The sequence below is a fragment of the Mauremys reevesii genome, linkage group 6 (genome assembly GCF_016161935.1).
Source record: "Mauremys reevesii isolate NIE-2019 linkage group 6, ASM1616193v1, whole genome shotgun sequence".
In the NCBI taxonomy this organism is placed as follows: domain Eukaryota; kingdom Metazoa; phylum Chordata; order Testudines; family Geoemydidae; genus Mauremys; species Mauremys reevesii.
In genome coordinates this window covers 83,539,125-83,564,221 of record NC_052628.1, presented here as the reverse complement: position 1 = coordinate 83,564,221, position 25,097 = coordinate 83,539,125, and the positions used below count along the sequence as shown (strand labels likewise).

The 25,097-nt window shown below is 40.2% G+C and overlaps 1 protein-coding gene and 1 long non-coding RNA gene across 10 annotated transcripts in view; one reads left to right on the top strand and one right to left on the bottom strand.

Moving 5' to 3' along the window:
- The window catches only part of ERCC6L2 (ERCC excision repair 6 like 2), a 142,326-nt gene that overhangs the window by 11,230 nt on the left and 105,999 nt on the right, over positions 1–25,097 (top strand). For 5 of the 7 annotated variants that reach the window (XR_005600313.1, XM_039544200.1, XM_039544199.1 and 2 more), the window contains 6 exons: positions 5,013–5,132; positions 8,162–8,355; positions 12,682–12,843; positions 18,022–18,229; positions 19,803–19,943; positions 23,458–23,571. Coding sequence is in view for 6 of the 7 variants with exons in the window: in XM_039544200.1 (XP_039400134.1) it covers positions 5,013–5,132; positions 8,162–8,355; positions 12,682–12,843; positions 18,022–18,229; positions 19,803–19,943; positions 23,458–23,571 (939 nt within the window). In the remaining variant the exon portion in view is untranslated. Of the gene's footprint in view, positions 1–5,012; positions 5,133–8,161; positions 8,356–9,308; positions 9,715–12,681; positions 12,844–18,021; positions 18,230–19,802; positions 19,944–23,457; positions 23,572–25,097 lie in introns of those variants that run through there. The other 2 variants (XM_039544203.1, XM_039544204.1) reach the window with 2 other exon arrangements.
- Positions 7,324–9,253, bottom strand: LOC120407900. Of its 3 annotated transcripts, none has more exons than XR_005600314.1 (3): positions 9,204–9,253; positions 7,932–7,999; positions 7,324–7,686 (listed from the first exon to the last, which is right to left on the bottom strand). It is a non-coding gene; the product is annotated as an uncharacterized LOC120407900 (long non-coding RNA). The 3 variants fall into 3 exon arrangements; XR_005600316.1 differs by having other exon boundaries at positions 9,167–9,222; XR_005600315.1 differs by lacking the exon at positions 9,204–9,253 and adding an exon at positions 9,031–9,158.

Below are 25,097 nucleotides of genomic sequence, written 5' to 3'. Positions count from 1 at the left end.
AACCCCCCCTCGGTGCTGCTATAGCTTAGAAACTCCTGACATTTTCTCAACTTCCCTTTTCAAAAAAGTGTGTAATTCAGCCTAAAATCTCACTTTCAATGTAACGTTGCATACAAATTCTCAAGATGACAATTCATTTCTCAACTAAATTTTGTTTAAATCAGTTGGGCTCAGTTTTATTTTCAAAGTCAGAGTTTGGATATGGAGTATTTTATTAACCCTGGGAAAATAATGTTGGTTTCTAATATCACAAGAACATGGAGGAGGCACTGTATGAGGTTAAATTAGTATATTAAAGCTCCAGACCTGCAAACTATTCTGAATAGGTGAACCTCTGCTCTTATGTAGATCTTCACAAAAATCAGTGGGGCTCTGGGCAGACCCCTGTTGAAGTCAATGGGACTCCATGGGTATAGAGGTCTGCCCATGTGCAGCAGTTTGCAGGATTTGGTTTTAGGAGTGTAATGTTTAAACCTGATGAAGTCCTGAATTTCTGAACTACTGTTTAAACTCCTCCTTCCCCCTCCCCAAACATATTATCCTACATGGAGGCTGGTGTGTCTGATGTAAATTAAAGAAATTCATATTTCAGGCAGCTACTTCCTTAATCCTTATGGCATGCAGAATTACCTTCTGTTACACCATAGTCATAGTGGGGTGGGTTATTGGCAAAGTGCAGGCTTAATTTTAAATTTCCTTACATTTGTCCATTTAATGTTAAAATAACATTGTTTTAACTAGGGCTGTCAAGGGATTAAAAAAATCAATCGTGATTAATCGTGCTGTTAATAATAGAATACTATTTATTTAAATATTTTTGAATGTTTTCTACATTTTCAAATATATTGATTTCAGTTACAACACAGAATACAAGTGTACAGTGCTTATTTTTTACTACAAATATTTGCACTGTAAAAAGAGAGTATTTTTCAGTTCACCTCATACAAGTACTGTAGTGCAATCTCTTTATCATGAAAGTTGAACTTACATATGTATAATCATGTACAAAAAAAACTGCACTCAAAAAATAAAACAATGTAAAACTTGAACCTATAAGTCTACTCAGTCCTACTTCTTGTTCAACCAATCGCTCAGACAAACAAGTTTGTTTACATTTGCAGGTGATAATGCTGCCCGCTTCTTGTTTACAGTGTCACCTGAAAGTGAGAACAGGCGTTCACATGGCACTGTTGTAGCTGGCGTTGCAAGATATTTATGTGCCAGATGCGCTAAACGTTCATGTGTCCCTTTATACTTCAACCACCATTCCATAGGACATGTGTCCATGCTGATGACCGGTTCTGCTTGATAACAATCCAAACCAGTGTGGCCTGATGCACGTTCATTTTCATCATCTGAGTTAGATGCTGCCAGCAGAATGTTGATTTTCTTTTTTTGCTGATTCAGGTTCTGTGGCTTCCGGATCAGTGTGTTGCTCTTTTAAGACTTCTGAAAGCATACTTCACACCTTGTCCCTCTCAAATTTTGGAAGGCACTTCAGATTCTTAAACGTTGGGTTGAGTGCTGTACTTTGCGTTTTGTTAAATCTGCAGTGAAAGTGTTCTTAAAACAGACATGCGCTGGGTCATCATGCAATACTGCTAGAACATGAAATATATGGCAGAATATGGGTAAAACAGTGCAGGAGACATAGTTTTCCCCCAAGGAGTTCAGTCACAAATTTAATTAACACATTATTTTTTAACGAACATCATCAGCATGGAAGCATGTCCTCTGGAATGGTGGCTGAAGCATGAAGGGTCATATGAATATTTAGCATATCTGGCACGTAAATACCTTGCAACGTTGGCTACAAAAGTGCCATTTGAACGCATGTTCTCACTTTCAGGTGACACTGTAAACAAGAAGCGGGCAGCATTATCACCTGCAAATGTAAACAAACTTGTTTGTCTGAGCGATTGGTTGAAGAAGAAGTAGGACTGAGTAGACTTATAGGTTCAAGTTTTACATTGTTTTATTTTTGAGTGCAGTTATGTAACAAAAAAAATACATTTGTAAGTTCAACTTTCATGATAAAGAGATTGCACTACAGTACTTGTATGAAGTGAATTGAAAAATACTATTTCTTTTATCATTTTACAGTGCAAATATTTGTAAACCAAAATAATATAACGTAAGCACTGTACACTTTGTATTCTGTGTTGTAATTGAAATCCATATATTTGAAAATGTAGAAAAACATTGAAAATATTAATTGTGTGATTTAACTGCGATTAATCGATATCCCTAGTTTTAACTTATCTTGGTGGCGTCCCCAGGTATGAAGAAATAATCTTACTTACTGATTTTCTTTATGGAAGCCGGGGTGGTGCTGGTGGATAATGGTGAGTAGCAGGAAGATCTCTATTCCTTTTCCAGCACACCTTGAAAAGAGGCTAAAAACAAACTTTATTCAGTCTTCAGGCCTTTAACTTTGAAGTCTTTATTTTTTCCTAATTATTTTCTTAAACTTGTGACCACCTAAGTAGTTGTGCTGTAAAATAGTTATTAGAGAACATTCTGAGAAATGGCTGTGTCTGTTGTAGCAGGATGGATTTACAAAATAATTTATGTATGTTTATTTTACAGAGTTCAAACTATATTGTTTCTGGAGGTTCTGTCTCCCCTATCTATCTGTTATGAGGTGTCTCAGAGAAAAGTGAAATGTTTCTGGCTTCAGTTCCCCCTCCTTATGTGCCTATTCTCCAGTTTGCTTCCTGCTTCAGTTGAAGGAGCAGCAGATTTCTCTGGCAGATTGTCGTTTTTTCAGGCCTTTGCCAGAATTACCAAAATGTGAAAGCTTGATGGGGATAATTCTTCAAATAAATGAAGAGTCTGGAAGCCACTAGAGGTTGTTACTATTTTCTGGGGAATTTCAGTTTATGCTTGAAAGGGTTTTAAAAAAAAAAAAAAATTCTCACCACCATTGCCACCCAAAACCTGTTATTAAAATTCACTGATATGCGTACAAACTTCCAGAACCACCTTGCTCCCTCAGTTTATATGAAGAATTGTGCCTAAAATTTTGTTGCCTCCTATGGTAGCTTTCCACTCTCCTGCCCCACATGGTGGCTTCCCCCTCTTCTGCCCCACCCACCTCTATCCTTTGCAGGTTTTTTTTTCCTGGCAGCTCCGCATTCCTTGCTGTCTCTCCCTCCACCATTCCCTGTTGGCTACCTCCTTCTCTGTGGTGCTGACAGCTTTAGCTCTGTCCTGCTATGAACAGCTGTGAGGCAGCTGCAGAGGAAAGGGACAGGAGCTGGCTGCTGCTGTGAGCAATAGAAAAACTGCCGAACTTCTAAAAGATGAGCACTGCAGTGGCAGAACAGCTGCTTCTTGCTGCTGCACAGTTCCTGGGACACCATACCTGGGTGATTTTTACAAATGTGACTGTTGTGGCCAAACTGTGTCTGCCAATAGCTGTGCTTTTTGCCTTCTGTTTCTTCTGGATGACAGCTGAAGTGTAGCCCAAAATAGCTCAGGCTGTGGGCCTCTATCCTACTATAGAATATTGCAGTGTATATATATACCCATATTACCCCAAGCCACCCACATTCCAAGCTGACAGATAAGCTGAAGTCAGCAGCGAATGCATTGCAATTGGGGCTTAACAAGGTGACCTTGCTGTAGTTCAGCCCCTGAATCCAATGGAGAAAGATAATCCTGGTGCTAGCCTCAGAGAATTGGAGGAGCAAGGACTGTATCCTGGGAAGCAGTGACTGAAAAAGACTTTGGGTCCATTTTGGATAATCAGTTGAATGTGAGCTGCCAGTGCAATGCTGGCCCAAAGCACTAATATGATACTTGGATGCATGAACAAGGAAATATCAAGTAGGAGTAGGGAGGTTATATTACCGCTGTATTTGGCACTAGTGCAACTGCTACTGGAATACTATGTCCAATTCAGATGTTCACAATTCAAGAAGGATGATGCTAAAGTGGAGAGGGCTCAAAGTGGTTCTTAATCTGTGGTCTGTGGCCCTCTGGGGGTCAGTGATCTATGTCTAAGAGGGCCACGAAAGGTGGTTGTTAGCATAAACAGTGGTTTTCAATCTGTGGTCCATGGCCCCCTGGGGGATCGCAGACTATGTCTAAGATTTCCAAAGGGGTCCACACTTCCATTCAAAAAATTTTTAGGGAATCTGCGAATGAAAAAAGGTTGAAAACTGCTAGATTAAAAGATTTGAAAACATGCCTTTGTAGTGATTTGAGCTCCTTGCTTCAGTCTATCTAGTTTAACAAAGAGAAGGTTAAGAGGTGACTTGATTTTAGTCTATAAGTAAGTACATGGGGCCCCAAAATTTGATATTGGGCTCTTCAATCTAGCAAAGATAGATATAACAAGATCCAGTGGCTGTAAATTGAAGCTAGGTAAAGGTAGGCTGGAAATACGGTGCACATTTTTAACATTGAGGGTAATTAACCACTGGAACAATTTATCAAGTTGTGATGGATTCTTTGTCACTGGCAATTTTTAAATCAAGATTGAATGTTTTTCTAGTTTAATTCAGGAAAGTCCTATGGCCTGTGAATACAGGAGGTCAGACTAGCAGGTAATAGTGGTCTCTTCCGGCCTTATCTATGAAATATATAAGAAATACATATTAATAGGATTGGGCAACCATCACTTTAAAACCCTTCCCCAGAGGAAACTTTGGACTGAAGTTTCAGGTGGACTAACCACATCTATGCTACTTCTGTTTTCCCATTCAAGGACCCTATTTCCTCCCTTCTTTACTCCCTTTCCTAGGCATGGCCCTTTCCATCATTTCTCCCTATCCTCCTGCACTACATCATCTGTATTTTTCAGGGCTCTGTTTTTTTTTCTTCATTCATTAGCAAACATTCTAGCCTTGTAGGAGAGTTGAGCTCATATCTCAAGGATGAAGTCAGCAAACGCTGAGGATGCTTAGCACTTCCAGGATCGTGCCCTGAATGTCTGCTGTCTGAAGGATATATTCATGTTTTGTTGAATTTCTGCATATTCACTGTAAATTGCATTCTTTCTCTAGGTCATTTCATTTCTGGCTGCACTACTATGCAAAAAGGGAACACGTGAAGATATTGAAAACAATATGCCAGAGTTTTTGTTGAGGACTGTGAAAAAAGAACCACCATGTATCCCCAAAAAGGTACAGATTTTAATTGATAGACTTTTTTTTGATAACATAAAAGCTGATGCTGTTTTATTAATAATAGCTTACTTTCACTGCAAAAGATATGTTTGCGTATACCAGGTTTTGGGGTGTTATATAGTTTGCATATGGAAATACAGATGTTCATGGATTTTAGATAATGCAAGTCAACCTCCTGTTTTTTTGTTTTTGTTTTTTTTTAACAGAGACAATGAAGTATGTAGATCTAGCATTTATTTAACTATACCCAAATGTGAAAATTCAATAGGAAAATTCAGCAGGATGAAGCTAATGTAGGTAGTGAAGCCATTGTCCTGAAAGGAGAATTAAATGTTTGATTATGCTTTAATACATAGTATATTGCATACTGAAACTGTTAAATAATGTTTTTTAAGTTGCAAAGTCAAGCACTGGAAAGTTAGGAAATGCTAGTGGAACCTTAACTCTTCCATGTGTGTCCTTTTCTGTACACTGAGTGAGGCAGGTGTCCTGTGAAAAACTGCATGTGATCGTGTAATTAAGATCTATGAGCAATGGAAGCAAGAAAAGGAAAATGGTTCATATCAGGAGAACCTGAGTGTAATTTCATGAGACAAAGAAAAAGTATTTCTCCAGCCTAAGGGCTTTCCGTTTGATGAATTTCAAAATCCTGCTACAAACGATGGAGGTTTTAGTGTGTCTCAAAAAACATGGGAAGGATTTTTATAATAGAAAGTGCTAGGCAACCTAAATGTAGGGATAGCTATTGGCTCCCTTTATAATGACTGTTACAAGTCGATAGGTCTTTTGGTGGCTCAAAATGACATTATTGTATCGGTGAAGTGTCCATAAGCTATAAAATATTGAATGGTAGACAGATGATGATTTTAGAAGTGAGGCTATATGATTTCCTGTATAATCTGTTATAATGTTAGCAAATGGATAAATTATCTAAAAGTTTATTTTAAATGTAAGACCTTCAGATGCCTACATTGAAAGACCCAGGTGATTTTCATTTGATTGAGTTGCAGGAACCATATTAAACCTTTTATTTAAATTCTTAACACTTACATATTTGTAATGGTTGGTTTGTGGCTCCATCTTCCTTTCAGGACTAAATCAGCTGCAACTTAATATTGTTGATTTAATGGGCCCCATGTTTTAAGACTGCACCAGCAAGTTTGCCACTGTTTTAAAGTAATGGCACTTACAATGATAATTTATATATTATTCTGTAGCAGGTGTCTTTTTTGATATTTTATTTGTATCAATGTGTATGGAACCAAAATAATGAGTAGAATTTGGATAATATTTTCAGTTTCACAGTTCATGAGTTGAGGGAGTAAAATCTCTACAGAAAGAAAACTTTTAAGACACGTAACTAATATTACGTGATATAGTTGAACATCTCTTCAGCTATAAGTAAAATTACTTTTGAATTGCCTCTTTTAGTCTTACTTGATTTTTGCCACAATGAATTTGTATATTACTTAAAAATCAATGTTTTGGAAACCTATTGTATGCAGTAGTTTAGACAAGGTGGATTTCAAGAAACTTTCCTTTGTGGTTCAATTCCCTGAAAAGAGAGGAAAAAATGATGACAAAAGTGTCAATGGTGTACAATACGCACGTAACCCTTATTTCTCTTTTGGGTGGTGTAAACAAGTAATAAGGATTGTTGCTTGAAATAGGATTCTGAGATACAGACTTTTATTCGTAAAGTTCTGATTAGGTCCTTTACCCAAAGTAATGTGCTAAATGGAAGCTTTTCAGTATCTTGCCCATGAGTTGGTCCCACAATCCTTTGAACGAGCATTTGTAATAGGACAAGGATTATAAAAGATTTTGGTATTATTAATAATATTTATATAGTGCTTTTTATCTATGTATTTTTAAACGAGTTCTCAAATGTGGTTAATTTAGTATTGTTCCCATTGTACAGATGAGAGAGAACTGAGGCACAGAAGTTAAGTGCCTTTCCAAGGTGTCACAACCAGGAATAGAACCTAATCTCCTGTTTCCCAGTCCTGTGTCCTATTCAATGGCATGTACCAATTAGCAGTCATATGTTTCTTTTTAGGAAAGCCATGAAAACATCCTAATACAAACACTTACTAAATACAAAACAGTAGAGCGTCTTAAAGGTAAATTTGAAATACTTTTTATTAAACAAAAATTCACAATTGAATCCAGAGAATATCTACTGTATTGGAATATATACATAGAACTAAAATACATGTTGTAAAAAAGTTGAAATCAGCTAACTGTATCTACCACGAACAATTTTAGTGTTTTGCATTTTTCTGGCAAGGGTTAATATCGCTAATACCTAAAATACATTTTATAAAACAAATAAAATGTGAATCAATATTGGCCTTTTGAGGCTAGTTGTAGCACTAATGGACTAATTATATAATTCAATTGAAGGTGTCTTTTGGAAGACAAAAAATCATCTGTATTCTATTCTTTGCTCTGCCATTAACTAGCTTTCTGACATCGAACAAGTTACTGAATCACTCTGTGCCTCTGTTTTCCCATCTGTAAAACATTTTGTGATCCGTGGATGCAAATTCTATAGAAAGAGAAAACACAAACCATCACTTTCTACATCAGTCTACAGTCATAATTTTTCTACATGTCTTGCATGTCATCAGTTTTACTTTCACTGTACATATGAAGTAGATTTTTTGGTAAAGCTTTACAGTATAACTTGAGTAACTACCATTATTGCTTTGAAGGAGTACTCCTTCTGGAGACCATTTTACTATATGTTTCCTCTGATGATAACACACTGTAAATAAACTTAGATTGCTTTACTTTTATGAGTTTGTCCTCTAATCTTCTTCTTTCCAGATTCTTCTCTTCTCTGTTCAGTTCATATAACTCTAAGTAAATAATAGATATCATTCATGGAAAATGATTAAATAAAATTCAGACTTTTAAATACTAAAACAATGCTCATTATTTTAACTTTTGCATGACAGCTCTTGATACAATGTTTTTGACATGGGTTCTGCAGCAGTATAATGACAGCTGTTTGTTTTTAGACTTTCCTAATAGTGGCCCCTCTTTCTGTGCTTTATAACTGGAAGGATGAGTTGGACACTTGGGGCTATTTCAGGGTCGCTATTTTACATGGCAGTAGAAAGGACAATGAACTGAGTCGCATCAAGCAGGGAAAGTGTGAGGTTGCTCTAACAACATACGAGACGCTTCGCCTGTGTTTGGATGAACTTAACAGGTAATGTAACATTTTCTAACTTTCATTTGTGCAAACATTGTTTTTGTAACAGTCTATTGTGTTTTGGTTTTAAATTTCTTTTTTGACAACTATTTAAATCCTGTGAATCTAACTCCTTACGGGGAGGTGGAATGAGGAGATACAGTATATCTATATCCAGTGAACTTGCCAAACAGAATCTCTCTTTCTAAAGGGTAACCCCCAAGCAGGTAGCTATTGGAATGATAGCTGTATTGACTGTTGAAATGTTAGGCAAACTAGTCTCTGTTTCTCCCATTCTGCCCCCCCACAACGACCACTAAAATATATGGGATGGCAGAGGCTTGATACCCTGAGAATCCCTGCCCTAGTCACATTTTTTCATTTGTATAATAAGATTCCAGGATTGTCGATTTGTATAGAATCAATGTGAAGTGATGAAAACAGCTTCAAGCATGGTTGTGAGCTCTTTTTTGTTCAGAATATCACAAGGTTGAATCATCAGCGTGATTTGCAGTCCAGTTTTTAAGTTTTCAGCCATTTTGACTTTGCGAATTACACCCATGTGGTGTACAGCCAACATCAGGCAAAGAGTCCTAGGCCATTGTCGTATAAGAGTTAATATCTACACCTAATTAGCTTGCAACAATTTTATTGGTTGTATGAGGGAGACTGTCCAGATAGTTAGTTAATTACTGGGTCCAACTGCCGCAGTTCTTCAAAACCACCAACAACCCTGCCCACACAGTAACTCCAAACACACGTAGCCCCCACCGTAGCACACATCCCTCACTTGCCACCTGCACAAAGCTCCCATCACCACACAACCCACATGCAAATCAACACGAATCTCCCAGTACTACACACACATTTCCTCCAGTCTCGCTCATATTCCCTGTGAGAACCAGGTGGAATGTTGGAGTCCAAAGGTTCTGTGGTGGTTGGAATGTGACAGTTGATCAGAGGAGGTGGGAGTGACGGCTGTGTGGGGTAACAAAGAGGTGGTGGCCACAAACTTTGGGGAACCATGTATTTTTAAGTTCTCAGCCATTTTGACTTTACAAATTGCACAATGCAAAATAGCAAACATAATATCCTCACACAAATGAACTCAACTAGCCGTCATTCACCACCCAGTCTCCCAGTGCACACTCCTTAGACACAACTCATCACAAATCTCCCAGAACATACAATAGCCCCAAACGCAGATAGCTCCTCACTGCAGCATTCGCCACTTGCACAAATCAACACAAGATTTCCCAGCACAGTACACATACTCTCCCACCCCCATACTTGCCATAAACTTGAATGGCAAAGCTGCAGGTCATCACTAGTAGTACAAGGTGCATCTCGGTTACATATCCCTGTTGCATGACAGAGGTCAGTATCCACTGTTAGTGGACCATGCTTTAATCATCTCATAGACAAGCTACTCTCTCATCTGTTGCCCCACAGACAACCTCACCGCCCATTCATGATGATATATTATTTTTGTGGCAACATGGAAAAGTAATGATAGAAAATGATTCAATATTTATTTATTTAGCTGTCTTTCAATGCATTTTAGCATAGAACTCTCCATAGCGCCCTCACCCCCCAACAAGTCCTCATAGAAGATGAACTTCTGGTGTACTGTGCAAATAGTTGACACAGTGCAGTTCTTTTTGCCAGGTTGTGTTGGTCCCTCAATTCAGGAAACTTTAAGTAAAGAGAGATATTGTAATATTTATGTTTCTTAATACCCCAAAGGACTTTATAGAATTTGAGGTCTTCCTGCTTTCCAATTTCTCTGCTGTAGTTTATGACCTTGAGTACAATCAATCGAGCAAGTCAGCATTGACTGTTTAAATACTAGAGAACTCACAGTACAAACTTGCTGACAGCTTGACATGGTCTTGTAGTTTAAACAGCTGGGTTCACCTTCAGGACTTGATAACAATTTAGATTGAATCGTAGCTGAAGAGATTCCTATAGCTATCTCTGTTAACCTAGTCTTATGGTCTCTTGAGAGGATCTGACTTTTCTTACAGTAGATTTTTGAAATGTAGGAGGCTGACATGGGCTACTTGATTCAGAGTATTTCAGTAGCACTGAATGAAGGTTCAGTCTTAAAAGTAAATTAATCTAAAACAGGGTGTTTTTAAAACAGGGGGAAAAAAGTGATACTTTAAAATATGCCTGCTCCTACTTGCAGCTGCTTGATTGTATTAAAGGAGCATCAGACTTGAAGTGAATGTATTTTGAAATTGCTCAAAATATCATTATTTTAGAACTAATCTTCTACCTGGTTTATAATTTGAATTTAAATAAATCTCTCTGGGGGCTGGATGACTCAGGATTAGCAATGTGATTATGAATCATTTCACCTTTAGGTCATGGGGTTTTATTGTGTTAGTGACCAAAAGTTGTTACCATGTAATGGCTGCTGATGTTCAAATTCCTTTTGGAATAGTTGTCCATAATTCCCTTGCTGCTAGATATGCAGCTTTCCCTTCCACATCCCTCCAACCCCTTAACCAACCCTCCCAATATCATTGGCAGTAGAGGTTCATAGATTTTAGGGCTGGAAGGGACCTTGAGAGGTCATCGAGTCCAGTCCCCTGCCCTCATGGCAGGAACAAATACTGTCTGGACCATCGCTGGTAGACATTTATCTAACCTATGAGAATGAACAATCCTGTCATCCATAGAAGTTGATCCCTTCAAGTCATATTTCAGACTCATTGATAAGGATGTTTTCCGTACTGCTGCTACCCATGCTGTACCTGTTATGTGGAGAAAATGGAAGATTTCAGTAAACAGGATTCTCAATCTGCTACCTTTTTTATAATTGTTAAATTAACTTTAAAAAAAAAATCTTTAAAAAGTGGAGTTAGTGGTATTCAAAGCTGCTGGATTCATCGCCCTGGAGACAGTCTTTCTCTTTCACAGAATTGGTATAGCATGACTGTCAATAGTTCATATTTTTGGCCACAAAGCCTTGTCAATGTGCTACATTTAATTTTTTAAAAGATAAGTCTAATCATAGGAAAGGCAGTAGCCTATGAAAGCAATGCTATAGTTAGGGCCTTACCAAATTCACGGTCCATTTTGGTCAATTTCATGGACATAGGATTTTTAAAATAATAAATGTCATGATTTCAGCTATTTAAATCTGAAACTTCATGGTGTTATAATTGTAGGGATCCTGACCCAAAAAGGAATTGTGTGTGTTAAAGGGGGGGAGAGTTACTGCTACCTTTTACTTCTTCGCTAATGCTTGCAGCGCCGCTGCCTTCAGGGCTGGGCAGAGCTGGAAAGCAGCGGCTGCCGGCCAGGAGCCCAGCTCTGAAGGCAGAGCTGCTGCCAGCAGCAGCACAGAAGTAAGGGGACAATGGTATGGTATTGCCACCCTTACTTCTGCAATGCTGCAGCTGGGCGCCCGCCCAACAGCTGCCACTCTCTGACCACGCAGCTCTGAAGGCAGCACAGAAGTAAGGGCAGCAATACCGCAACCCCCTCTAAAATAACCTTGACCCCCCAGCAACACCCTTTTGGGTCAGGACCCTCAGTTTAAGAAATGCTGGTCTCCCCCGTGAAATCTGTATAGTATAGGGTAAAAACAAACAAGACCAGATTTCACAGGGGGAGACCGGATTTCACAGTCCAACACGTGATTTTCATAGCCATGAGTTTGCTTCGGCCCTAGCTATAGTGGGTGGCTCAGCTAGTTGCCGGGTTGGAACCAGCCTAATTTCTAGTTGTAGCAAAGTAAAAATAAACTACATGTGAATAACAGGTGGATGAACATAATCAAATTCTCCTCGTGCAAGCTTAAAAAAAACTTGATTAGTACAATTCTCTGATGCTTATTTTTCATTGCACAGTTGATTTAATGTTCAAGAAAGGGAGCCAGATGCCTCTTAAACTACAGTTTAAGGGACACTGCCATCTTGAAAACTGAGGATTTTTTTTTTAAAGAGAAGTTTAAAAATCTCTACACCTAAGTCCCATTGTATGTGATGGTAAAATCAAATTTTTCTGTCTCCTGAAACATTAATTCTCTTACATTTATCTGTGAAGGATCTGAACAAATTGACTATAGTGAAACTGAGTACGCATGACAGGATGTAAAATGCATAAAGTTAGCTGAAAAAATAGGTGATATGTTTTTTTCAGTTGCAGTAATATTAAGTGTTACTTGTTACATTTGAACTTGTCTTTGAATTTTTTTTAAGTTGATGGCATTTCTTTTAAGTCACTTGTTTTAGTCAACAATTGTGAGGAAGCACAGCTAATTCTACGTACATATTTGTGAGATAATGCAAGTGACAGCTACATGAAACTGTATTTCCTCTTGATCCACAGCCTAGAATGGTCAGCTGTCATTGTAGATGAAGCACACAGAATCAAGAATCCGAAGGCTCAAATAACCCAAACTATGAAGGCTTTAAAATGCAGTGTTCGTATAGGTCTTACTGGAACCATTCTTCAGAACAACATGAAAGAACTATGGTGTGTCATGGACTGGTAAGTAAGAAGTTAATTTTTTAATTGAGACTTATCCAGAGAAGTGACAGGGTAGTGATGGTATGGGGCTCAGCAATGTCCAGAAACAGGGCCATAGTGGGAATCCCATCACACTTTTGCTTTATGTCTGCTGGAAGTACATGTGGTTTCCCACCAGGGCACTGGCTCCAAACTGTTGGAATAACCCATCTTTTACATTAGTCTTAGCTTGTATCTGGTCTTCCTTGTCCCCTCATTCTTTTGGGTACTGGTAAGCAGGGGAGGAGTTCTTTTCTCTTACTGTTACCCCTCCTAATTTCCTTCTCTCTGGGTACATCTACACTACGGGACTATTCCGAATTTGCATAAACCGGTTTTGTAAAACAGATTGTATAAAATTGAGTGCGCGCGGCCACACTAAACACATTAAATCGGTGGTGTGCGTCCACGGTCCGAGGCTAGCATCGACTTCTGGAGCGTTGCACTGTGGGTAGCTATTCCGTAGCTATCCCATAGTTCCCGCAGCCTCCCCCGCCCCTTGGAATTTCCGGGTTGAGATCCCAGTGCCTGATGGGGCAAAAATCATTGTCGCGGGTGGTTCTGGGTACAGCCTCACCCCTCCCTCCCTGAAAGCAGCAGACAACCGTTTCGCGCCTTTTTTGCTTGGTGAACTGTGCAGACGCCATAGCACAGCAAGCATGGACCCTGCTCAGCTCAATACCGCAATCGTGGATGTTTTAAACACCTCGCGCACACTCGTGCAGTATATGGTGAACCAGGACCTTCAAACCGAGGCGAGGAGGAGACGGATACGGCAGCACGGCGATGACAGTGATGAGGACGTAGACACAGAATTCTCTCAAACCGCGGGCCCCTGCGCTTTGGAGATCCTGATGGTAATGGGGCAGATTCTATCCATTGAACGCCGATTTTGGGCCCGGGAAACAAGCACTGACTGGTGGGACCGCATTGTGTTGCAGGTGTGGGACGATTCCCAGTGGCTGCGAAACTTTTGCATGCGTAAGGGCACTTTCATGGAACTTTGTGACTTGCTTGCCCCTGCCCTGAAACGCCATAATACCAAGATGAGAGCAGCCCTCACAGTAGAGAAGCGAGTGGCGATAGCCCTGTGGAAGCTTGCAACGCCAGACAGCTACCGGTCAGTCGGGAATCAATTTGGAGTTGGAAAACCTACTGTGGGGGCTGCTGTGATGCAAGTAGCCAAAGCAATCACTAAGCTGCTGCTACGAAAGGTTGTGACTCTGGGAAACGTGCAGGCCATAGTGGATGGCTTTGCTGCACTGGGATTCCCTAACTGTGGGGGAGGGCGATAGATGGAACCCATATCCCTATCTTGGCACTGGAGCGCCAGGGCACCCAGTACGTAAACCGGAAGGGGTACTTCTCAATGGTGCTGCAAGCACTGGTGGATCACAAGGGACGTTTCACTAACATCCACGTGGGATGGCCAGGGAGGGTTCATGATGCTCGCGTATTCAGAAGCACTACTCTGTTTAAATGGCTGCAGCAAGGGAATTACTTCCCAGACCAGAAAATAACAGTTGGGGATGTTGAAATGCCTGTCGTTATCCTGGGGGACCCAGCCTACCCCTTGATGCCATGGCTCATGAAGCCATACACAGGCAGCCTGGACAGTGGTCAGGATCTGTTCAATTACAGGCTGAGCAAGTGCAGAATGGTGGTGGAATGTGCATTTGGCCGTTTAAAGGTGCGCTGGCGCACATTACTGACTCGCTCAGACCTCAGCCAAACCAATGTCCCCTATGTTATTGCTGCTTGCTGTATTCTCCACAATCTCTGTGAGAGTAAGGGGGAGACCTTTATGGCGGGGTGGGAGGCTGAGACAAATCACCTGGCCGCTGATTACGCGCAGCCAGACACCAGGGAGATTAGAAGAGCACACCAGGAAGCGGTGCGCATCAGAGAAGCTTTGAAAATGAGCTTCATCAATGGCCAGGGTACAGTGTGACTGCTGTGTTTGTTGATGAACACCCAACCCCCTTCATTGACTCATTCCCTGTAAGCAACTCACCCTCCCCCTTCGAGTACAGCTTACTTATGCAAATAAAGTCACTCTCATTTAAAAATCATGAATTCTTTATTAATTCATTATAAAAAGAGGGAGAGAAGTAAGGGTGTGGTTTGGGAGGAGGATAGGAGGGATGGAGAAGGCCATTTAAAAAAATTTCACAGTAACGACAGCCTTCTGGTTGGGCTGTCCACGGGGGTGGAGTGGGCGGGTGCACGGAGCCTCCCCCCACGCGTTCTTACACGTCTGGGTGAGGAGGATGTGGAACATGGTGAGGGTTGAGGGTGGTTATACAGGGGCTGCAGCGGCACTCTGTGATCCTGCTGCTGTTCCTGAAGCTCCACCAGACGCCGGAGCATGTCAGTTTGATCACGCAGCAGCCCCAGAGTTGCATCCTGCCACCGCTGATCTTCCTGCCGCCACCGCTGATTTTCCTGCCGGTCTTCCTGCCGCCACCTCTCTGGGTGTCCCTCCTGTCCTCATGTTCACTGGCATCTTTCCTGTAATTTGATACCACGTCCTTCCACTCATTCAGATGAGCTCTTTCATTGCGTGTAACTTCCATAATATCCGAGAACATTTCATCTCGCGTCTTCTTTTTCCTCTGCCTTATCTGTGCTAGCCTTTGGGATGGAGGAGGGACGCTTGAAAAATTTGCAGCTGCATGAGGGAGAGAAATATTTTAAAAGATACATTTTACAGAACAATGGTTATACTCTTTCACAGTGAAAAGCACTATTCACCTTACATAGCACATGCGATTTCCCTACAAGGTCGCATTTTTCATCTTAATACTGAGTGCCTGCAGCTCTGGAGTTACAGATCTCACAGACACAGGTCCAGGCATCATAATTCAGCTTGCATGCGGCCATGTGGCCATGGTAAGCCACTGTCTTTCGGCTTCTGTAGTGATTTACCCCTTCCCCCAACCCATGGCTAATACCACGCTAGCTCCCTGCTAATCAACACCCTTCCCACCCCCCCACCCACTGCGTGGCTGGTAGCTTGGGGAAGATCCCCGCTGGCCAAACACAAAAAAGATCATCGGCATTTCACTCCTCCCCTCCCCGGCAGCTACGTGCAGGAAAGGATTTTTAAGCTGCTGCAGTCCTCGAACCCAGTAGGAAAATGGCCATCCCCCTTACTTAAATTCCTGATTTTTAACCAGGTTATCCTGAACGATATCACTTTGCTGAGGATAACACAGCGAGATAAAGAACGGATGCTTCTTGAATGCCAGCAATCTCCGGGACCATACGCTGCTATGCTTTGCCATGCAATGATACCTGATTACTTGCTACATGCATGGCGTGGTAAAGTGTCCTACCATGGTGGGCGGAACAAGGCTGCCTTGCCCAGAAACCTTCTGCAAAGGCTTCTGGAGTACCTACAGGAGCGCTTCATCGAGATGTCCCTGGAGGATTTCCTCTCAATCCCCGGACATGTTAACAAACTTTTCTAAGTAACTATACTGTCTGCGAATGCATCCCAAGTCCTCAGGGCAAATCAATCATTAAAAAACGCTTGCTTAAAAAACAATGTTTGCTATTTGCAAAGGTACACTCACCAGAGGTCCCTTCCATGGCGTCATTGTCTGGGATAGTTGCTTGGGAGGGCTGGGAGGAGGGTAATTCCGTCAGGGTGAGAAAAAGCTCCTGGCTGCTGGGGCTCACGGAGTGCTGTGTGCTCTCTGCTAGGTCGTCCTCCTCTTCTTCATCTTCATCTTCCCCGTCTGCGTAATCCTCAGACGTGGCAGAGATTACAACCCCCACCTCGGAATCCACGGTCAGGGGTGGGGTACTTGTGGCGCAGCCCCCTAAAATTGCATGCAGCTCAGCATAGAAGCGGCATGTTTTTCGACCTGCCCCGGACCTTCCGTTTGCTGCTTTGGTTTTCTGGTAGGCTTGTCTGAGCTCCTTAACTTTCACTCTGCACTGCACTGAGTCCCTGCTATGGCCTTTATCCGTCATAGCCTTAGAAATTCTTTCAAATACTTTTTCATTTCGTCTTTTGGAACGCAGTTCTGTTAGCACTGAATCCTCTCCCCATATAGCGATCAGATCCAGTACCTCCCGTGCAGTCCATGCTGGGGCTCTTTTTCGATTCTCAGGAGACTTCATTGTTACCTGTGCAGATGAGCTGTGCATGGTCACCTGTGCTGATGAGCTCTCCACGCTGGGGAAGCAGGAAATGAATTTCAAAAGTTCACGGGGCTTTTCCTGTCTACCTGGCCAGTGCATCAGAGTTCAGAATGCTGTCCAGAGCGGTCACAGTGGTGCACTGTGGGATACCGCCCGGAGGCCAATACCGTCAATTTGCGACCACACTAACCCTATTCCGATATGTTAATCCCGATATTAGCGCTACTCCTCTCGTCGGGGAGGAGTACAGAAACCGATTTAAAGAGCCTTTAAAATCGATATAAGGTGCCTCCTAGTGTGGAGGGGTGTGGCGTTAAATCGGTTTTACGCTCCTAAAACTGGTTTAAACGCCTAGTGTAGACCAGGCTTCTCTCTCTCTTCCCCCCCCCCTCCCCTTGCTTGTGGTGTGGTGCCCCCAATTCACCCCACACATAACAGGATAAGAATAATTATTTAGCTCCTAGTCTCAGGCACTCTGCTCCCTGCTTTGTTTAAAGTGTACAACTCACATTCGTGTACCTAGGAGTGTTGTGTGTCCTCATGATGATTAATTATATATTCATTTCAGTAGTGCCCACAATGTGCTAGGTGTTGTGCAAATATATAGGAAGGGACAGTCCCTGCCCAAAAGAGGAAAAAAGACCCCAGCTGAGGGAATGGAAAGTGCAAACAAAGTAATCTTTTATTAGTTACAATTTTAAAAATCTTAAATAGTAAACAATTGTGGGCTGAGGTGAAATGTCAGGAAAGGGATGAGTTAGTACTGAAGAGCCTGTATAGGGATTTAGGTGCCTAAACTTAGGCTGACAGTGAGTACATGGAAAGGCTGACTGTCTGGAAGTAGAATGATACATTTCTGTTATATATAGGAATCATATTTATTCATTTCACTGCTGATGATCGATTTAAGATCTGTCACTGTTAGTATTTCATATGCTTTTAGTCAATGGAAGCGGATATTCTGCATTGGTGTTCAGCAAATGACTGCTGTTCTTTTATTTCTTTTAGGGCTATACCTGGACTTTTGGGTAGTAGAACACATTTCAAGAAGGAATTTTCTGATCCAGTGGAGCATGGCCAGAGGCACACTGCAACTAAGAGAGAGCTAGCAACATGTCGAAAGGCCATGCAGAAGCTAGCAAGAAAAATGTCTGGCTGGTTCTTGAGACGTACTAAGGCTTTTATTAGTGATCAGTTGCCAAAGAAGGAAGACAGAGTAAGAGTGACTATTTTTACTAAATACTAATAAATATATCATATTTTGGTTGCTATCATATATATCATAGTGTTGTTTTGTATAGTGTATCTAGTAGTTCATGGTTCTGTGGTCAGATTTTTCAAGAGTTCAGAGGTCCAGGGCAGTGAGCAAAAATGCACATGCAATAGCACACTTAATTTGTTCACATAATTACTATGATTGCATGTTCAGATTGAGTTATTTGAGCATGGAAATGCCCAGCAGGGCATTTGACTGACCATTAACGCGTCCAGATGCTTAATTTATATGCACAGTTGTAATTATGTGTCCAATATCAACTACACATTTCTGTGTGCAGCCTTGATCTCTTGAAAGCCTATGCAGGATGTGAAGTCTGATAATAAATAAATTAAGACTTGCTAAAAGCCAATAACTCTGTTCTCCCCCTTTTTGGTATTCATTTTAATAGAATACTTGAAAATGGCTTTTATTTTATTTTTTTTAAAGTTAATTGTGACTAATTGTGGCTGTTTCTTTAGTGCTGGTATAAATATAATTTAAGAATTCATACTTTTTAAAATCATAATGACTAGAATGTTTTGATGAATATGAGAATTTATCCAGCCGGCAAGCACAAATACATTTAATAAATTAAATACATTAGCATGCAGCTGTTTTTCTAGATTTTTGTTTTGCCCTTCATACAGCGCCTGTAATAATGTCATCCAAACCATGTCTTCTAAAGGAAAGATTAACACAAATGTCAGTCAGATGCTTTTCTAAATCTAGCAGGTTTTATTTCTTTTCATTCTCTTGTTAATGTGAGTATATGTTCAAGTTACTGTTGTATTATTATAGCACAGCATGGTGCTGTTGCTATGTGGGTGGCCTAGGTTCAGAAGTGATCTTGGGATTTTGTGTCTCCTGCTGGTTAAGACCAAAGATGTCATGGAGATGCCACCCATGGTCTTTTGGGAGGAGGGATAAGAGTTTTGGACACACCACTGTACAGATCTGCACCCCCCCCCCCCCCACCCATTCCTGTGACTCTCAGTATCAATGGCTCCCTTAGATTTGACTGTTTTATCTTCCCTGACTGTAGTGTTCTACAATAGTTAGTGCCACAGGGGAGTGAAAGGAAAAGGCAAATAAACCATTCTGACTAAGTGGGTGAGAACCTTTAGGGCTAGGCCTTTTAAACCTTTCACTCACCCCCTCCTTCCTTCTCTCTTCTCCCCCCCCTCCCCCCCCAAAAAAGCCTAAAGAAAATGTAGTGGAAGTAAAACTGCAGAATGATTGATGTAGTTTGATTTTAATACTGCTAATAGAATTGTTTTTTTTTTTTTAAAGTATTAAAATTACCACAGTTACCTGTTGACCATATTTTCATACTTTTTCTCCAGCACATCAGCCTCCAGTTCTTTACTGGGAGCAGAAAAATGCCCTTTTACTGCTTTTACATTTACCAGTTTATTTTCCATTTTCTGTAATTTTAACATTTTAACATTTTTGTTTTATATTTTTATTGTGGTCTTTGTTGTTTTTTCCTGTATGCTGCATAAAATTGTATTTTGGGGTTCTATCTTGGCAGATGGTATACTGTTCCCTGACAGAGTTCCAGAAACAAGTATATCAAGCTGTGTTGGCAACAGAAGATGTGAGCTTAGTACTGCGAGCACGGGAGCCCTGTAGTTGCAGCAGTGGCCGTAAAAGGAAGAATTGTTGTTACAAAGTAAGTATTTTCACAGTCTAGATTTCAGGAGTGCAGTAACTTGCATCGCTCCACCTGCTGGTTTGGACAATATGAAGGAGCATGCTTCAGAGAATGACTGTCCCTACCTATTTTGCAGGTCTTATTCCTAATAGATCACCAAAAGAGGGGTTGCAGAGTGGAGCATTCCCCAAAACCACTATTACTCTCTGTCCCAAAAACCACTATTCCCCTAGACACACAGGCTGTCTCTCACCTTTGCTCTCACAACTTTTGTAGCAGTTGAGGGCAGAATAGAAATTATTTGATCCTTTTCTATATTGGATTAATAATCCAAGGTGAGAGATGAAAGGTTGGTATATTACTTGGTCATTGCCATTAAATAGCTAATATTTGCTGATAGTTATGACACGGTGCTGAGATTCTCACATTCTCTGTCTCTAATTAGGATAAGAGATAGCGGTAGTCACTATTCACAAATGATTATTTCTGCTAAGAAGGGGCTGTCTTAATCTGTATGTAACAGTTCGCAAGGGGAAGTGGAACAAAAGATAAATGTATATAAATACACTGGCAACAAAATCTATTAAACAATAAAAATTTGTTTTGAAAAATAGGGAAATCAATTTAAAGAACAAACCAAGGAAAATATACATTACATACAGGAAAACTATTAAAATACTGAACTTCAGGAAAAAAATGCCATTAAGCTCCAGTTATAAATATAAATATAGTGTTAGTTAATTGGAGGTCATGGGGAAGAAACTTTAAAGTTAGTTATAGTTTAACTTAACTGCATAATTTCAAATTAACTCAGGGTAGGTCTATACTTACCGCGTGGGTTGACGCGGAGAGTTCGACTTCTCGGAGTTCGAACTATCGCGTCTAATCAAGACGCGATAGTTCAAACTCCCCACGCGCTCCGGTCGACTCCGGAACTCCACCACCGCGAACGGCGGTGGCGGAGTCGACCTTGGAGCCGCGGACTCCGATCCCGCGGCATCAGGACGGGTAAGTCAGTCGAACTAAGGTAGTTAGACTTCAGCTACGCTATTCGCGTAGCTGAAGTCGCGTACCTTAGTTCGACCCCACCCCCACCCCCCGTAGTGTAGACCAGGCCTTAGACTTAACTGTACCCACTGACCTCTTGTGATCTTCCACTCAGTACATCCGTTGCACTTCGCATGCAAGGAGAAGATATTCAGAAGGAGGCTTTGATAAGAATTTGTTCTGTCAGTTTAAACTCAAGAACTGCATCCTGGATGGTTACTTCAGCAAACCCATAACCTTGCCCTTTAAAATGTCCTGGGAGTGGTGATGCTGCTTATTCTATGGTTACATTTGAAATAAAATCATATAACTTCAGGCCGCTTGTTAACTTAAAAACCTAGACAAAATAAACCAAACTGATTGAGACACAAGTCATCTGTAAACTATTGATGGAATTGCTGTGCTGGAAGTTGCCTCAAGCTCCACTGGTCTTGCTGTTCCCTGAAGTAGCAATTACTGAAGACTTCTTGTAGTCTTTTGTCTGCTTTGAATGTATTCTTTTTTTATGATTCTCAAAATAATAAACTGCACTCTTTTTGGCTGGTTGGTATTCTTACCAGTCTTTACTTCTCCAATTTAAGCAATGCATTTTTTTCTAAATTCCCATGTATTCTGTCATTACATTAATATTCTGTTGTTTTGTCAACTTCCCTGTTACTTTTAACTTATTGAAGTCTCTCACGTTTTCTTCCATGTACCCCCTCGCCCTTTATTGTCTAGGCATATCTTTGTCTCCAGGTCACTCAGTTTGTTCTGCTCTTGACACCCATATTTTAAGAGCTATTACAGTCTGGGTTGAGAGCATTATGGACAGTTTCTCTCAACCAACTGGTTCATATTTTAAGAATGGAAAAATTTAGATTGGATAGCAAGAATAACTTCCTTACTTGAGCTGTATTAGGTTGTGGAATAGCCTTCTTAGAGCTGTGGTAAAACATTAGAAAAGATACCGTAGAGAACAACCTGCATGCGACAGGGAGATGGACTGAATGACCTATTAGCTCTTTTCCAGCTCTAACTAATAGTAATAGATTCAAATTATAAGCATACATTTGTAATTACTCTGCAGAAGTTGTCCTGTAATGGAAAATCATTATTCAAATACATACTTTACAATAATAGTCAAATGAGCATATAATACTGGCCAGTGATACACTTTTATATAGTGTATTTATTCCTCGTGTACATTATAAATGTTTTTCAGCTTTGCTTTAGTGTGAAGACCCTATCTATTTTATCTCTTGTTGAAATGCTTTTTTCAGTAAGGCAGCGTTTGGATTGTTTTATTAATGCATTTTACATCATGAAGGTATGCTGCTGGTTTTTCATTAATTTTAACATTAGCTCTTTCCATGCTTCTGTGTCTCATGATGTTTTGTAGAGAAAAGTGACGCTCCATTTCATTCAGTTCGCTAATGACACCTGAAACTACTGGAAGCCCTTGGCCACATCCTGGATGCTTAAGTGTACAATAGATTGCTGTAGAGTAACTTCCTGAAGTTACCCATGAAATCTAGCAATTTTTGAGAGGGAGAGGGGGAAACGTGATTGGGCACTAGTTAAAATGTTATGGTATGCATTTAAGAATAATATTGCAAATCGAGTGCAATTGCTAAAGCTATCATTTTTAATATTTGTCAGCTAATGACTTCAGTGATATGCACTGACTGTTATTTTTGGCATGTTTACATGTTTTAAGTTGGTCAGCTATAACCAGGAAAATACAATTATCTGATGTCATTGCTGATGCAGTAGAAAACCTTGCATAAATATTTCAAGTCATTTTAATTGTTTTTATTATTATGTTGGTAAAATATTGTTGAGTTTCTTTTCAGAAAGAAAACTATTAGCTGTTGTTGGGTAAGATGCCATTAAAACAGCTGTGTTTTAAAATTGAATTTAAATTGATTGTAACATTTCTATTTTTCATATGATGTATTACATGGCCTCTTGGTCACCCTAGCTTTCTATAAATTACATGTTCTGTAATATGTAAGAACAAATATAAACAACATTGTTGTCTTGAAGCAGAGGCGGTGCTAGCAGGAATATTTTTGGAATTACCCCCCCCCCCCCACACACACACACAACCCATACCAATAATTAATAGGGGGCCCCCTTGAGCTGCTCAGGGCCCTAAGCAATTGCTTAGCTTGCCTATGCCTGGCGTCAGCTCTAAAGAAATCTTTTCCGTTAGTACTTTTTGTTACAAAATGCAGGAAAATTGTAGGTATTCTGTCGTGCTGCATTTTTTAATAAAATCAATAAGGTTCCTTTATTAATCTGTGTAAAAAATACTTAGAAATTGCAAATACACTCTCTGCTGAAAATGGTAGTTCTCATCTTAGAGTTCTAGAACCCTGATTCTGCCAGTTGCCAATAAATATGGTTAGAATATCTATAATTTTTGGATATTTTCATTTTTTTAGGTTGTTTGTACTTTTAGGAAGCATTATTGGTTTTTTTGTTTTCTTTGTTTCTACAGACAAATGCCCATGGTGAAACAATGAGGGCACTGTATTTCAGTTACCTGACAATCCTTCGGAAGGTTGCTAATCATACTGCTCTACTACAGACCGAGAATACCAGCAAACATCAGGTTGGTTTGGGTCTCCCTGAAGAGCAAAGTCTTGAAACAAAGGGAGAAACTTTTTAGGAAAAAGTCTTATTGTAGCAACTAGCTATAATTGTGCCTGGCCACTTCTTTTCAACTTTATTTACCCTCATCTCTTTGTCTAGCTAGCTGGAACTGAAGTCTTTTGGTTAGTGCTTGGTGTCTGATCCTGTTCCCATAAAATTGGATGGCATAACTGCCATTGACGTTTATAGTGCCGGATCAACCCTCATTCAATAGTTTTCAACAGTAGCAGTATTTTTCATTTAGTCATGAGTAATTTTAAAAAAAATTGAATTCTGGTGATGTTGGGGGAACAGTAATTATTGAGATAAGTAGGCATTTTAGTGTTCAAATAATGTCAGAAGCAACTACTTGTAACTTTTTTGTTTATCAAAAGAATTTCTCCCAGGTGAGCTTCTTTGTAAAAATAGAAAATATTTTAGGGCATTTGCTTTCCAAAAGAATTCTATTCTTTTGAGAGCGCTGAATTGCTTTAAACAACACAAGAAGAAATACTTTGGTAAAAGTAAGGGCAAGGAGAAGACGGTGTCAGCTTGAATTGTTAGAATGGCAAGGGGGAATTTGTGAATCTAAACTGATTTTGGCACAGAGATATTTTCTTGGAATTCACTTCTTTCCTCAAGTGAAGACAGAGGCAGCATAGAAACTTTTTAAAGTGTTGCAATATACCTCTAAGCTTGCAAATGAGTAAAAGAGAAAGGGATGTTATCACCTTCATTTAGAGGCCTCGGGGATAAAAGTGCAGAATTCCTGGCTTAATCTGGCAATTTGCTTCCTCAAAAAGGGGATCCCTCTTTGAAAAGTGTTACACCTCGCAGTCCAGGACTTTATGCTTACATCTATCACCATAGTAAGTGCCTAAATGTCACTTTAAATATTGTTTCTGTTGGATGTGCTTTGGAAGAATAATGTTTTTTGTTATGACAAAAAATTAAGAGTTCAAATGGTTTATGGAAATTACAGTATGCTGCAGTGCTTGAAATAGTTACTGGTATATAGTAGGCTAGAATTGCAGTATTATTTAATGGTGAATTCATTTCCCATGATTATTTACTGTATGTGTGCGAGTTGATACCTGTCTGATTACATCTGTACACAAAAGACTGATTTAAAATATTGACAATTAGAGCCAGTAAGCAAACCGGAAAATGTAAGATAGTAGGAAACTTGGGCTCTAGTTCCATCAGTCAGTAGTTTTGAGCCTGGACCTGCAAGGTACCTAGCACCCTCACTCCCATTGAACTCAGTATCTCAGGATCAGTCTTAATGCCTTATTGTCATCTCCTCCCATTCCTGCCCATTTCTCCCCCCCCCCCCCCCCGCCCCAATGATCTTGACCTCCCAGTCTGTTTGCCCTCTCCTTACTGATATTGTTCCTAAAGAATCAACTCTTCTTTGGAGCCAGCAAGAAGTGAGGTTATAGTATAAATACTGATTTTAAAAACCTTTCTTAATCTTCCCTCTGTATTTTTCAGTGTCTTTTTGTC